The sequence below is a fragment of the Lycorma delicatula genome, chromosome 10 (genome assembly GCF_047948215.1).
Source record: "Lycorma delicatula isolate Av1 chromosome 10, ASM4794821v1, whole genome shotgun sequence".
In the NCBI taxonomy this organism is placed as follows: domain Eukaryota; kingdom Metazoa; phylum Arthropoda; class Insecta; order Hemiptera; family Fulgoridae; genus Lycorma; species Lycorma delicatula.
This window is the reverse complement of record NC_134464.1, coordinates 64,675,229-64,688,221: the sequence shown is the minus strand read 5'-3', so window position 1 is coordinate 64,688,221 and position 12,993 is coordinate 64,675,229. Positions and strand designations below refer to the sequence as shown.

The following is a 12,993-nucleotide window of genomic DNA, read 5'->3' as shown; positions in this document are numbered from 1 at the left end:
TGGTGCTGTTTTAATTATGCATAGAATTCTACTCGTGTAACAGATTCAGATTCATGCTATAAGATTTTAGTGATCGTTAATATCTTTTAATGACATTTGTGTATGCAGTCATCAGTGGATCTATACATGGATTATGAATTTTTATCAATATTGGTTGTAAAAAAAATGTTTCTGAAAACTTGTTTTTCAAAAAAAAAATTGTTTATAAAGTAGTCATGTTTGAATTTCCATGATTACTTAATTTGTTTGCAAATGGTATCTTTTCGAAGTTAATTGTAGTTTTTAAAAGACAATTGTATGTAAGGCAGATCGAGAGAGTAGAAGATGAAGAACAAGATTCGCCTTTAGTGTTTTATTAAAAGCTCAAATAAGAATAATGTCCCTAGAAATGAATGCGCTTGGTGTATCATCCTGAATTGTGTATTGAGCTTTTCCTGTTTCTGTTTTATTTCTTTTCAAACACTGCATTATCAATGATTAATTAAAGTCATGTTGACAGTTAAAATTCTTGATAAATGATGGAACCCTTGACTGTTCAAACACAGACAGAACCTTGATGTTATAGGTGTTCAGTGTGTTATTTTTTGTCTATGATGATTAGAATTGGGTTTCCATAACATGCTGTATACAATCATTTCTTCTCCTTAGAACATTCAAGTTTTTATTATTATTTGACTGATACAAAAGCTTCCAACTAATTTTTCTTTTTTTTACTTCATTTTATTGTATATGATAGAAAACTCAAACCACGCAAACTTTTGACAATTATATAACAGCAGCTGATAATATCCTTGACCAGAGAATCAATGTGGTGATCTTCATCAATGTTAGTGTACATCCAAATTTTTTTCATTGTTCTTTATAAGTATGCTTTGTACAATACAATTTGTATTGTATGTACAATTACATTTGTAACACCCTTTTTATATATGATATATAAAAATTGATAATTTCATTTTCTTAATTTAACCTATTCTTCACCTTTCTCAAGAAAATCACTTAAACAACAGAGCCCTTTAAAAGCCAAAGAAAAAAATTCAACCAACAAGTTAAGATGCAAGAAACCTACTGGTTGTGATAAAGTTATCAGCAGAGGTGTTAAGAGCCCTAAGGGTAAGTGTGATAGATAGATTGATACAATTTAGAAATAAAATATATGAGACTGGTCAGTGGTCAGAAGATTTCATTAAAATACGTATGGATACCCTGCCCAAAGAAGAACAGTGCCAAATATTGTATTATAGTCCTATATGTCTAATATCCCATTCACAAAAACATTAACAAGAATAATAGAGAGCATTAACAAGGGAAAAGTAGGAGAATAAGCAGTTTGGCTTTAGAAAGGGAAAGGGGAGTAGGAATGTAATAGGTTGTATGAGAGTTTTGATGGAGAGAATGATAAATTTTAACAGTTTTGTACATGTTTCATTGACTGGGAGAAGCCTTTGATTGGGTTAAATGGGATATACTAATGAAACTCTTCAGGGAAGTAGGATTGGGTAGGAGGGGTAAAAGATTTATTAAGTAATTATTTGTAGGACAAAGGGTACAGGTTGGAACAGAAGCAATAAAGATGAGAAGAGGAGTTAAGCAGGGTATCCTGCATGTCACCAAACTTTTTTTTAGATTTACAGAGAACAACCAGTTGAAGAAGCTTTGGAAGACCTAGAGGAGGGTGCTTATGTTACTATAGGGGGAGAAAAAATAAAGACAATTAAATACGCAGATGATGAAAAAGTAATGGCTACAACTGAAGAGAAGCTACAATTGGTGGATAGAACAAGCAGTGTAGGAGAAAAATGTAGAATGAGAATAAACTTTCAGTATCCAAGGTAATGGAAGATATCAGGGGAATACTTTACTAAGTTTACTATTAAGGGGATACAGTTTGAACAGGTTGGTAGTTTTAAATAATTTGGAAGTACAATAACATTTGATGGAAGTTGCACAGTGGAAATTAGAAGCAGAATTGCGATTGGTAAAATGGCTTTCAATAAGGTGAGAAATCTACTTACAACAAAAAGTATACCTATTGATTTGAGAAGGATGTTTTGTTTGGAGTGAGGTATTGTATGGTACAGGAATATGGACAATAATGAAAAGAGAAACTTAATATCTGGAAAGTTTTGGAATGTAGCCATGGAGGAAAATGATATGAATCAACTGGTGAGAGAGTGTAACGGATGATCAGATCTTTACAAATACAAATGAAATTAGGAGTATGATTAAGAAATTACAAAGAAGAAAGGCTAATTGAATAGGCTACATACTATGATATGATTTTTGAAAGAAAGGTTAAGGTATGAGGGAAGAGGAAGTGGGCAGAAACGATAATTTGAAAGGGAGTCAAGAATCCTATAATTTAAAAGAAAGAGCTCAGGACAGACCATTTGTAGAATGCAGTTCTTGGTATCTGTCAACTGACAGTTCTACTAAAAAAAGACTGAGAGAATGTTGTTAAAGAACCATGTTTTATATGCTTTTCATTTAGACAATATTAAAATAGTTTTTTTTCCTTATTACCGCCCAGGTTGTGAAAAGAATAAGTTAAATGAATTTTGACATTTAACTGTGTGATTTATTTATCGCTTGTGGTGATGAATATCTTCTTCAAATACTTCCTTCCTGATTCTGATAATTTTTCAGTTTTTAGTTAAAACGGATTAAGTTTAAATTTAATAAAACCCTGCCTTATAATTAATTTATTTGTGTAAGTTTTCCTTTTGGTTTTAAGTTTGGTAAAGTTTTAGTATTTCTAATTTTTTTCTGTAATTTTATTCCTTAGAAAAATCGGTTGTTCATTATTTTTATACTCCTTGATTTATATAATAATACTAGTTAGATTTTTATACTGCAAATTTCGTGTTTAAAAGTTGCATTTATGCTCAGGTAATGGAAAAAATTGGATGCCTTTCCATTATAATGAAAAGAGTGGAACACCATAATTAATGTGAAGAGGTCTTCATTTTTAATTTCCAACTGTTCTTTATATTAATATATAATTAACGTGCATGATTTTTGGGTATACTGACTCGTGTAGAAAGAATGGAATGGCACCTTGATTCTGTAAAAGTTTTACGGTAAAGATAAGGTTGTAGGTCATGTTTTATTTATTTATTGTATATTATATATTTTTCATTGAACTAGCATAATTGCCCCTCCATTATTGGAATTTTAAAAAATCAAGTACAAAAAAAGCTTTTTATTATATACATGTGAAAGAGGGACTACTTTTCAACATAATCGCCATACAAATGCAGGCACTTATCATAGCGGTGGACAAGCTTTGAAATTCCTGTGTCATAGCATTTTGCCGCCTGTGATCTCAACCACTCAGTGACGCGTACTTGGAGCTCCTCATTGTCGTCAAAACGCTGTGTTGCTAGCCATGTCTTCATTTTCGGGAACAAGTGAAAATCACTTGCAGCAAGACTGTAGGGGTGATGAGGAAAAACTTCCCAGTTGAACGAATTCAATAGTTCTTGCATGTGGTTTGCTGTGTGAGGTCGGGCATTGTCATGCAAAAGCAACATTTTGGATGACAATTTTCCTGGGCGCTTGTTTTGGACAGCTCTCCTAAGGTTTTGCAATGTTTGGCAGTACAGCTCAGAGTTTATTGTTGCACCACGCTCGATAAAATCAATAAGAAGAACACCTTGCCTGTCCCAGAACACTGTTGCCATGATCTTCCTTGCCGACAAAGTTTGCAGACATTTCCTTGGTTTTTTAGGGGAACTTGTGTGCCCCCAACCCTGGACTGTAATTTTGTCTCATAATTCACATGTTTCACCCAGGTTTCGTCTCCTGTTACGATTCGATCCAGTAGTGCGTCTCCATGACTGTGGTAGGCCTCCAAAAACGTCAAAGCTGCCCTCATTCGTTGTTCTTTATGGTCATCTGCAAGCATTTTTGGCACCCATCTTGCACAAAATTTGTGGTAGCCTAGCTTCTGTGAAACAATTTCAAACAATAAAGTCCGTGAAACTTGTGGGAAACATAGAGAAAGCTCAGTTATTGTGAAACGGCGGTTTTCACGAATCTTCGTCAACTTTGGAGACCAGATCGTCAATCACAATGATCGGACGTCCACTCATCTCTTTATCGTGAACGGTTTGTTCGGCCATTTTTAAACTGAATGCACCACCTCCTGACAGAACTTTCACTCATTACCTTGTTCTCGTACACTTAACACAGTTCCTGATGAATTTCTATTGGTTTTAAGTTTTTTGCCAACAAAAAACGCAGACCGCATCTCACAACTGGCGGGATTTTCGATTGCAGCACACATTTCAAATTTGTATATAAAAAAAACGGGCAGTACGGAGATTTTCCCGTTGTCACGGCTGGACGCTGACTGAGGTGCCGAGCACGATCACACTAATATATACGCGATTGGCGTGCGCCTGGTGGCGTCAGGTGGAAACGTTCCTTACTTTCTGAATATCCCTCGTATATCAGTTATAAAAGAAAATTAATTTTTAAATTCTCTAGATAATGAACAAGTTTTTTGAATCTACTGTATTTTTTCAAAATTAATAGTAATGATTTAATTTACTAAGCATTTGGCATCATTGTTATTAATACAATTGTATAAAATAAAGTTCCACTTACCAACAATTTTAAAAGTATATATGAGTATTTTCAGAGCCGTTACTCCATCATCAGGGATTACTCAAAAGATGTTAATTCAAATGTATAATTGTATTTAAATTAAAATTGTTATGTTCATAATAGTCATCAAGAAGTAAAATTAAATTGTTTGTCACTAAGACCGTAACGTCATGTTCGTAAGATGCTTGCGACTATTATCAGTGATCAGTTAATACCATATTAAAAGTAATAAACCATTGTAAACCACCATGGTGTGATCACTATTTAAAATTTTATTAAAGAATTGTTCACATTTCAATTTTTAATTATTCCCTACCCATTTATAATACTACCCTGGCATCATGGTGAACTATTTTTCACCAAATATGGTGAAAAATAGTTATAAGTTATTTTTGAACTATGTTATTCATGAAAATGTAACATACTTTGGTTTGTAAAGATTTATGAATGTGTATAAAATTGTGAAATCTTCCTTACACAGTCAGGAAAAACATAAATTACATGAGCAAAACACTTATTAATATTCTTAATTAGGTAGAATTAATCAAATAAATTTTTTAATTACATCCTGCAGCAAACTACTTAAATTAGGTATCTTAGTTTTTATTATGATTAATTCTCTACATAATTTCAAAGGTTTTAATGGGAATATTAATGGAGTGTTGTATTGCATTAGAAATTTCTAGCTAGATTTTTCAATCCAGAACCTTTCAGGTAAATGGCTGAGATGCTACCATTCCAAGGATTTAGCAGATTATATGATTTTACCGTTATTTTATGAAATGCACTTTTCTTTTTAAAAGATTTTAAACACATTTGTTTACTTGCTAATAGACATATTTAAAGCTTTTGCAGGAACATTTTTTTTTCTCTGATTTAAAGCACTAAATATTCACTTTGAAACATGTATAATGCATGATCATTTGCACATTATTGACCACTGAAGAAGAAGGTTGGTTTCTTTAACATTTTTGTAAAAGTGCAAACAGTATCACTCAAACTAATATTTTAAGTAAATAGAATGTTTATAATTTAACAGTGCAAGTTAACTAATGTAAAAAAAGGCACACAATTCTCCTTACAAGTAGATGCAGTATGTTTAATTCATTATTTATCAATATAATGGTTACATTAATTTGTTTTATTTTACAGTATCTGGTCTCTCATATGGGGCTACATTATATACATAAGGACCTGAAGTAAAAGAAGCACTATTTGGTTAGAAGCACAATAATGATGATCATTATTGTGGTATTATGTCTTGGGTGAATAGATTACCTTTTATATTTTAATGAGCTTATATCCAGTTGTACGTTTGGCTTAATGAAGTAGGCTCTTTTTTCTACTCCTAGTAGAAGACATGGATTCTTTGATTTTTGAATATGACTTATTTTCATCAGGTTGGCTATAATCATTTCGTTATAGTACCACCTAAATGTAATACAAACATATAATAAACGTTTGCAGATGTAATGACACCAGTAGTTTAAAGTAAAGTAACAGTAAAATTTTAATTTTTAATTGATATGTGTTTTCAATTATATATATATTTGTCATATAACATTTATATTAAAGTTTTTATTATTTACAGTCCGAGGATGTCGTCCAGGAAAGACTGTGATGATGAATGAAGCAGAGGTGAGAGGGCTCTGCTTAAAGTCACGTGAAATTTTCCTTCAGCAACCCATATTATTGGAATTAGAAGCACCATTAAAAATATGTGGTCAGTAGTTATTTTTACGATTTTTTATGTGAATTTTCATTTGATTGATTATGTGTTAAGTTCATCTCTTAGAAAAATAATTATCAGTTTGAACTTGGTGATATATAATATGTTAATTACGGAATGCATTCTCGTCTGGTTGGCTCATCAATATTTAATATTAATAGATATCATATGAAGAATAAAGGAAGTGTTCTTGATTGCAGTACTTAACAGATTAATACGCTTCTGTAATGATACTTAACACTTTCAGATCATTGGTATAAAACCAAATCATTAAGGGTATAAAACCAACTTTCAAGACAGTATATTTATTAAAAAAAAGTATTTGTATTTCTTACTAATTTCTTTTTTTATATCTTGCTTATAATAAATCTAATAATAGCTAAACTGTAATTTGTTATGAAATATAATAACTTAAAGTAATTTATTTAATGCAATGAATCATTTGGGTTTGTTGGCAAAGTAGTGTTAAATTGCAGACAACATATCGATTACTTATTTTTTTATTGAATATTTTGTGATGATTGACTAATTATATTTTAATACTTGCTGTTAGATGTCTGTAATTTTCTTTTCTTACAGATTTATTATCCCTCCATCCAAGAGTCACTTGGTTTGAATAAAGACATTGTATTTTGGTTGAATCAAAGAGAATATTAAAATTTCAGGTTTTAGCTATGGAATCCTGCATGATGTTTCATTTAAATAATGAATGATTTTTAACATTTTAATTGAAAATCATAATCATGTATAAATAATATTATGTACTTTCTGTTAATAAACTAAAGGAATTTCTACATTTTCTAAAATTATATAATGGCTGGCTGTTTGGTATATCCTAGATGTTGATTCTTGGCATATGCTCTATATTTTTTGTTATAGTTTAAATCACAAAAAAAGAGTTTGTTGTAAAAGACTTCTCTGAAATGTACCTTATTCTTATATTAGGCAGTAAAAGTATCCTCTAAGAAAATGGCTTCAAACACAGCCAAGATTCTACCAGTTCTCATGCAATTTTATTTCTTCAGTCGTTTTCTGTACAATTACGATTGTAATTATTAAACTCTATGCTTATTGTAATAATATTTAAAATTAGTTAATTTTTTATTGTTTAATTTATTTGTGTTATTTGAGTGCAAAGTTTCTATATAAAAATATAAAAATCATTTATAAGAATATATATTTAATGTTAAAAGTTCTTACCCCTTAAAAGAGTCTAATATTCTTTTCAAAAAAAAAATGTAATTGCTTGCTAGCCTTACCTGTTTATATATCTGTTGTTTATATTCTTATTTTTATGATTCGTTTTTCTATAATAGTAAACTCCTATTAATCTTAACCTTTTTTTTTTTTTAATTTATTATTCATCTGAACACAAATAAAGACATTTTAACCCAGATTAACAGTTAAGCTAATTTTACATTAAATTGTCAATTTCCTCCATTTGTTTCTCCAAATACTATTAATTTGACTTGCAAAGTCGAAAAAAAGAAATCTATTTGTCTGATGAAATCTATTTGTCTAAATTAAAAAAAATTGATTTAATCTGTGATTTTATCACTTTTGTCTGTTTAACATTTTATTGTGAGTGTTTTCATATAATGCATTTCATATGACAAAAATATTAAAAGATTTCAAAAAATCACAGAAAGAGAACTTTAATCTTGGTCATCCTTGATTAATAAGTATTTATTGTCTTTTGAAGGGACTTAGAAAATTGAGTGCAAAGAATTGACTGATTGTGGTGGCGACACAATCATTTGTTTTTAGTAGTTTACGTCAAATCACAATGGAATTCCTACAAGTTTCAACAATTTGCAGATCATAAAAATTTATGCAGCTCGAAGTGGATCCAAATTTTCATTTAAAAAAATCATCTTTTCAGATGAGGCTTAGTTTTGGCTTGGTGGGTTTGTTAAACAAGCAAAATAGCAATATTTGGGCTGATTCCAACCCACAAATTATTCAACACCAACCATTAAATCTGAAAAAAATGCTATCTGGTTGCATTATGGGCTGTTGGCATCATAGGGGTTTTTTTTCAAAAATGAGCTACGAGATGTTGATATAGTAAATGGTGAACATTATCAAGCTAAGATTTGTGATTTTTTATTGACAAATTTGGAAAATTTTGATTTGAATGAGATGTGGTTTCAATAGAATGGTGGATTTTGTTTCAGCTGCTGAAACTGTTTATAAACAGTGATTTAACTTCCTGAGAATCTTTTCTCTGGGGTTACATTAAGTCTCAGATCTGTAGCAACAAACCGTTAACGCCATTAATGATCAATGACTTCAGAGCAAATATTTGTGCAGAATCATGCAAAATTTTGTTGATAGACTAAATAGACTAATTTTATTGACTGCTATGTCAAGCAAACCCTTGGAGGATATATGAATGATACTGTATTTTTAACATAATGTAATTTTATAAGCTTCAAAATACAAAAAATCTTTGGTTATATTTCGCATACTTTTAGTTTTATTGCAATTTTACATTTTGTGCTGAAAATAAAAGACCCTTTATTAAAATGGTGCACAAGTTCAATACATTTAAAACATTGGATAAGTGTGCCTGTAACGTGTAGATTATATTTTCCAATGAATTTATTGCATGAAAATTTTAATATTTGTTAGTACATGATTAATTTTTTATCATTATTGCATTAAAGTGTAGCCTTATATTTTTAATGTTGCTAAATGTATTTTTCTTTATCAGTGTAATATTAATTATTGGTTCTTTTAATTTTTTAGTGTCTTATTACTCATACCTTAATGTAATCATTATTAATTGCTATTTTAATTTAGATTTTATGCTATTTTACTTGGATTGCACAGGTTATCACTTGTTCGATTTATAACTAATCTGTCATTTATTTTAAATTATACTGCAAAATGGTGCAGCCCTTTTACAAACAGAAGTTACTGTAAAAAGAAAATTGTAACTTAATGTGTGTATATATATATATGAGGGTTATTTTTTTTCAAGGTCCGATCGGTCACGAAATTAAAACCGCAGTGAAAATAAAAAATTTTTATCACTTAATACAGAAATTGTGAACCGAAGATTTTATCGAATTGCCTCATCCACTCGCTCTACGAGATCATTGGTTGACACTTGCTTCCTTCCCTGACCGCCTACATCATGAACATCTGTACGTCCTGCATTAAAGTTCCTGCACCATTGTGGCACTTTGCTGTGACTCATTGAAGTTTCACCGTACACATTACTTATTCATCAATGAATTTCAGCTGCATTACACCCCTCAGCATGAAGAAATCTAATTACTGCACGCACTTTACACTTGGCGGGAGGTGCTATTGTTGTAGACATGTTTACATGCTAGCTGCGTGTTCAGAACTAAACGAAGTGACGCGACGTGATTGAAGGCCATACTAGAGATGCTGCGCAACACATATGCGCAAAGGTTCATCTGATTTTTGCGCAGGTCTTTATTTCGCGACTTATCGGACCTTGAAAAAAAATAACCCTCGTGTGTGTGTGTGTGTGTGTGTGTGTATATATATATATATATGTATATATATCTTGAAATCTTAGAAAAAACAGTTCTTTTTTTTTACGTTTGTCCATATTCCCCTCTGTACTATTACCTCAAAAACAGAAGTGTAAAAACCATTTACACCAAGAGTACAGAATTTGATAATGCTTCTTACCTTATGTTTATTATTTTTTTCTAATAATGCTTTTGAGGTTTCCAGCACTTGTTGGTAAATGGATTTTATACTTGTCTTTGGTATAAATTATATTGAAAAACTTTTATCATCTTGAAAGTCATACTTATTACCAAGTACAATATTGAAAGACGGTATTCCACGAGTTAAATATTTTGTTGCTTTTCTTTTTAGACTACACTGCAGTACCAAGATCATAAATCTTCGCATTTATGCTGAGTCACCTGGTACGTTCAGAAGGGATTGATGCCATTCTTATTCTGATATTCAAATGATTATGTTTATAATGTTTAAAAATTTGAGACATCCATTGTGTGATATTGGTTTCTGATTCGTTTCTTGAATCAAAGAATGATTAACCAGTAAAATATTCATTATCAGATGTGTAACATTTATGAAGAAAATGCAGTGAGGGTTGCTATGTTATGGAAATAGCGAGTATGATCGTTTAGTTAGATGTGGTAATGTGCATGATGATGAACAGTGTAAGTGACCATCTTTGATTACCAATAATTTATGGATGCAATTGATCAGAAGATTAAAAATTAAAAAAAACTGACAACACACCATCACATCTCTTTCTCTGTACTTTCCAGAAATTTCATATTTGCTTCTGTGTGATGTCTGAGAAATTGAATTATCAGAAGTTGTGTGCATGTCGGATGATGCCTAAGATGCTCACAAAATGAAACAGTTGGTTAGCATGTTGAAGTTTTTGATTTGGATCAGAGAACAAGGTAATGACTGTAGTCGTTGGGGATTAGCATGGATATTGCATGTAATGCTTGAAACAAACAAAAAATCTATGGAAGAGTGATGCCCTTCCTTGCCCAGTAAAACAAAAAGCAAGCCGAGAATTTTCCATTCAGAAGATGATTGATGTCCATAGTTTTTTTGTGACAAAAAGAATTCTGCTTGTCAATTTCTTGCCTCAGGGTTGTACAATCAATAGTGGTACCTATTGTGATTTCTACTACTAAGATTTGTACTATGCCTATGATGAGGTCAAATAATTCATTAATACATTGCATATGTTGCTTAGCCATGTATTAATGAATTTACTCACTGTCATTCTATGACAAAGTGGTAAAACGTCTAGTGCCCTGCTATGGTAAGTATCACAATAATGGCAGGGAACTATGTACAAAAATAGAGTAAGGCTCACTTTAAACAGCAATTAAAATTTTATAAGAGTACTTTCTCAATCTTTTTTAATATCAGTTTGGAATTTACTTTTTGGTTAACCTCTTTTTTTTGTAATCAAGAAGGGATTTTATCAAAAATTCATTGTTTACATTTTCTAAATTACTGAAGTTCAGTAATCTGAATTTTTTCCTAATCTTTTCTCTAGTTGTTGGATGTCTCGCTCACTATATCTCACTTGCTCCTCATCTAGTTTTTTTATTGCATCAAGTGTTTATTTTCCTGGATCTAACTTCATTTCGTCTAAAGCCAAAACTTTTGCTATATTGCCGTCATTAAATTTGCAAATGGCATTGTATATTCCAAAATGAAGAGTTTTAATACCAACAAATGTTCTTTGGGTATTGTCAACCAAATCATATTGTTCAAACTTTTGACATTTTGGGTTTTCCCAGAAAAACATTATTCCAGCAACACACACTATTGGATAAATCCTTGAAAATTGGCCTATTTTCATCTATGATTATTTTATTCAATCAGAAGTGCTGATTATAGTCATAAGGTATTGTATTCCTTCCAGCATCCTGGTACTTACACCATGTCTCATAAGTTGATGAGCAAAGTTGATGCATGGATTTTTTGTTACTGGAACTTACATGATAAAACTCATTCCAAATTGCCTACCTCGTAGCTGCAACACTAACAGTATTTCGCCTGATTGGTGGGCCGTAGTATAAGTGCAATTTTAATATTACAGGTCTTGTAAGTCTATTCATCCCACCAGTAGGCTTTCCATCATTAAAAGTTTTTTTTTCTTGGTTTTGTGTTGGGATTTTAATGCTCTTAATCAGGTGCCCATTCACTCTTGAACATGCCCAACACTAGTTTTTCAGCTGTAATATCAGAACCATAGGGAAAAGAATTAGCAACTGTTTGGAAGGCAGAAAAATCACCATCACCCAAGTACTTGATGTATTCACATTGTAAAGTTCCTCAGAGCGGGGAAATATCTCTAGCGCGCTTGTCGCCTTCTGCTGTCTTCTACTGCTTATACCAGAGTAATTTGCTTTGCAGGAATCAATATGTACATTTTTTAATTTCTCTGGGCACAAACACGGTTTTGATAGTACTGATGTCCAACACTCTGCCTGATCAACAGATGTTACTGTTACTACGCCATTGAGAGAGGTATGCCGTCCTTTTTGTTACGCCCCATCGACTGTAAAGCAAATATTTCTACTATCAAATTTTTAACCACTTCTTGTACAGCATTCTTCATTGATGACCTGCACAATTTCTGCATACAGAACCTAAGACAAATTCTTGATAATACCTATCAGGAGGTTATACATATTCATAACAATAAAAAGAATTTTGTAATTTTTCTGCAGACATCAAAATTTTAGTGTTTGCTAAAGAGACAATAGTAGAAATGTTTTGGGTTGTTGGAGTCTTGTAATTGAACACACTTTTTCATTTTTTAAAACAAAGTTTTGATCTATGCAACTTAGATTAAAAATACAACTATTTACATAATAATAATAATAATAATAATAATACCAATCCACTCTGATAATAAATAATATCTACAACACACTTCTAAAAAAACATAAACAAGTAAGATTACAACAACGGAATATTATACTCAACTCAATAAGGTTATGTTATAAATAGTGAGAAGGAATGCTACTAACTTGAAAAAGAAACACAGCAGTAAAACATGAAAATAATTAAGAGAAAGAATAAACAAAAACAGCTGAAAGTCAACATTTTATGATAAAATAAAAAACATGTTGACAAAAAAAAACCATAAAAACTTT

At 31.2% G+C, this 12,993-nt stretch overlaps 1 protein-coding gene across 1 annotated transcript in view; it reads left to right on the top strand.

The window, feature by feature from the left end:
• LOC142331030 (serine/threonine-protein phosphatase PP1-beta catalytic subunit) overlaps window positions 1-12,993 on the top strand; it is a 44,131-nt gene that overhangs the window by 2,546 nt on the left and 28,592 nt on the right. The window contains exon 2 of the mRNA XM_075376619.1: window positions 6,203-6,334. Within this exon, the coding sequence (XP_075232734.1) occupies window positions 6,203-6,334 (132 nt within the window). The remainder of the gene's footprint in view (window positions 1-6,202; window positions 6,335-12,993) is intronic.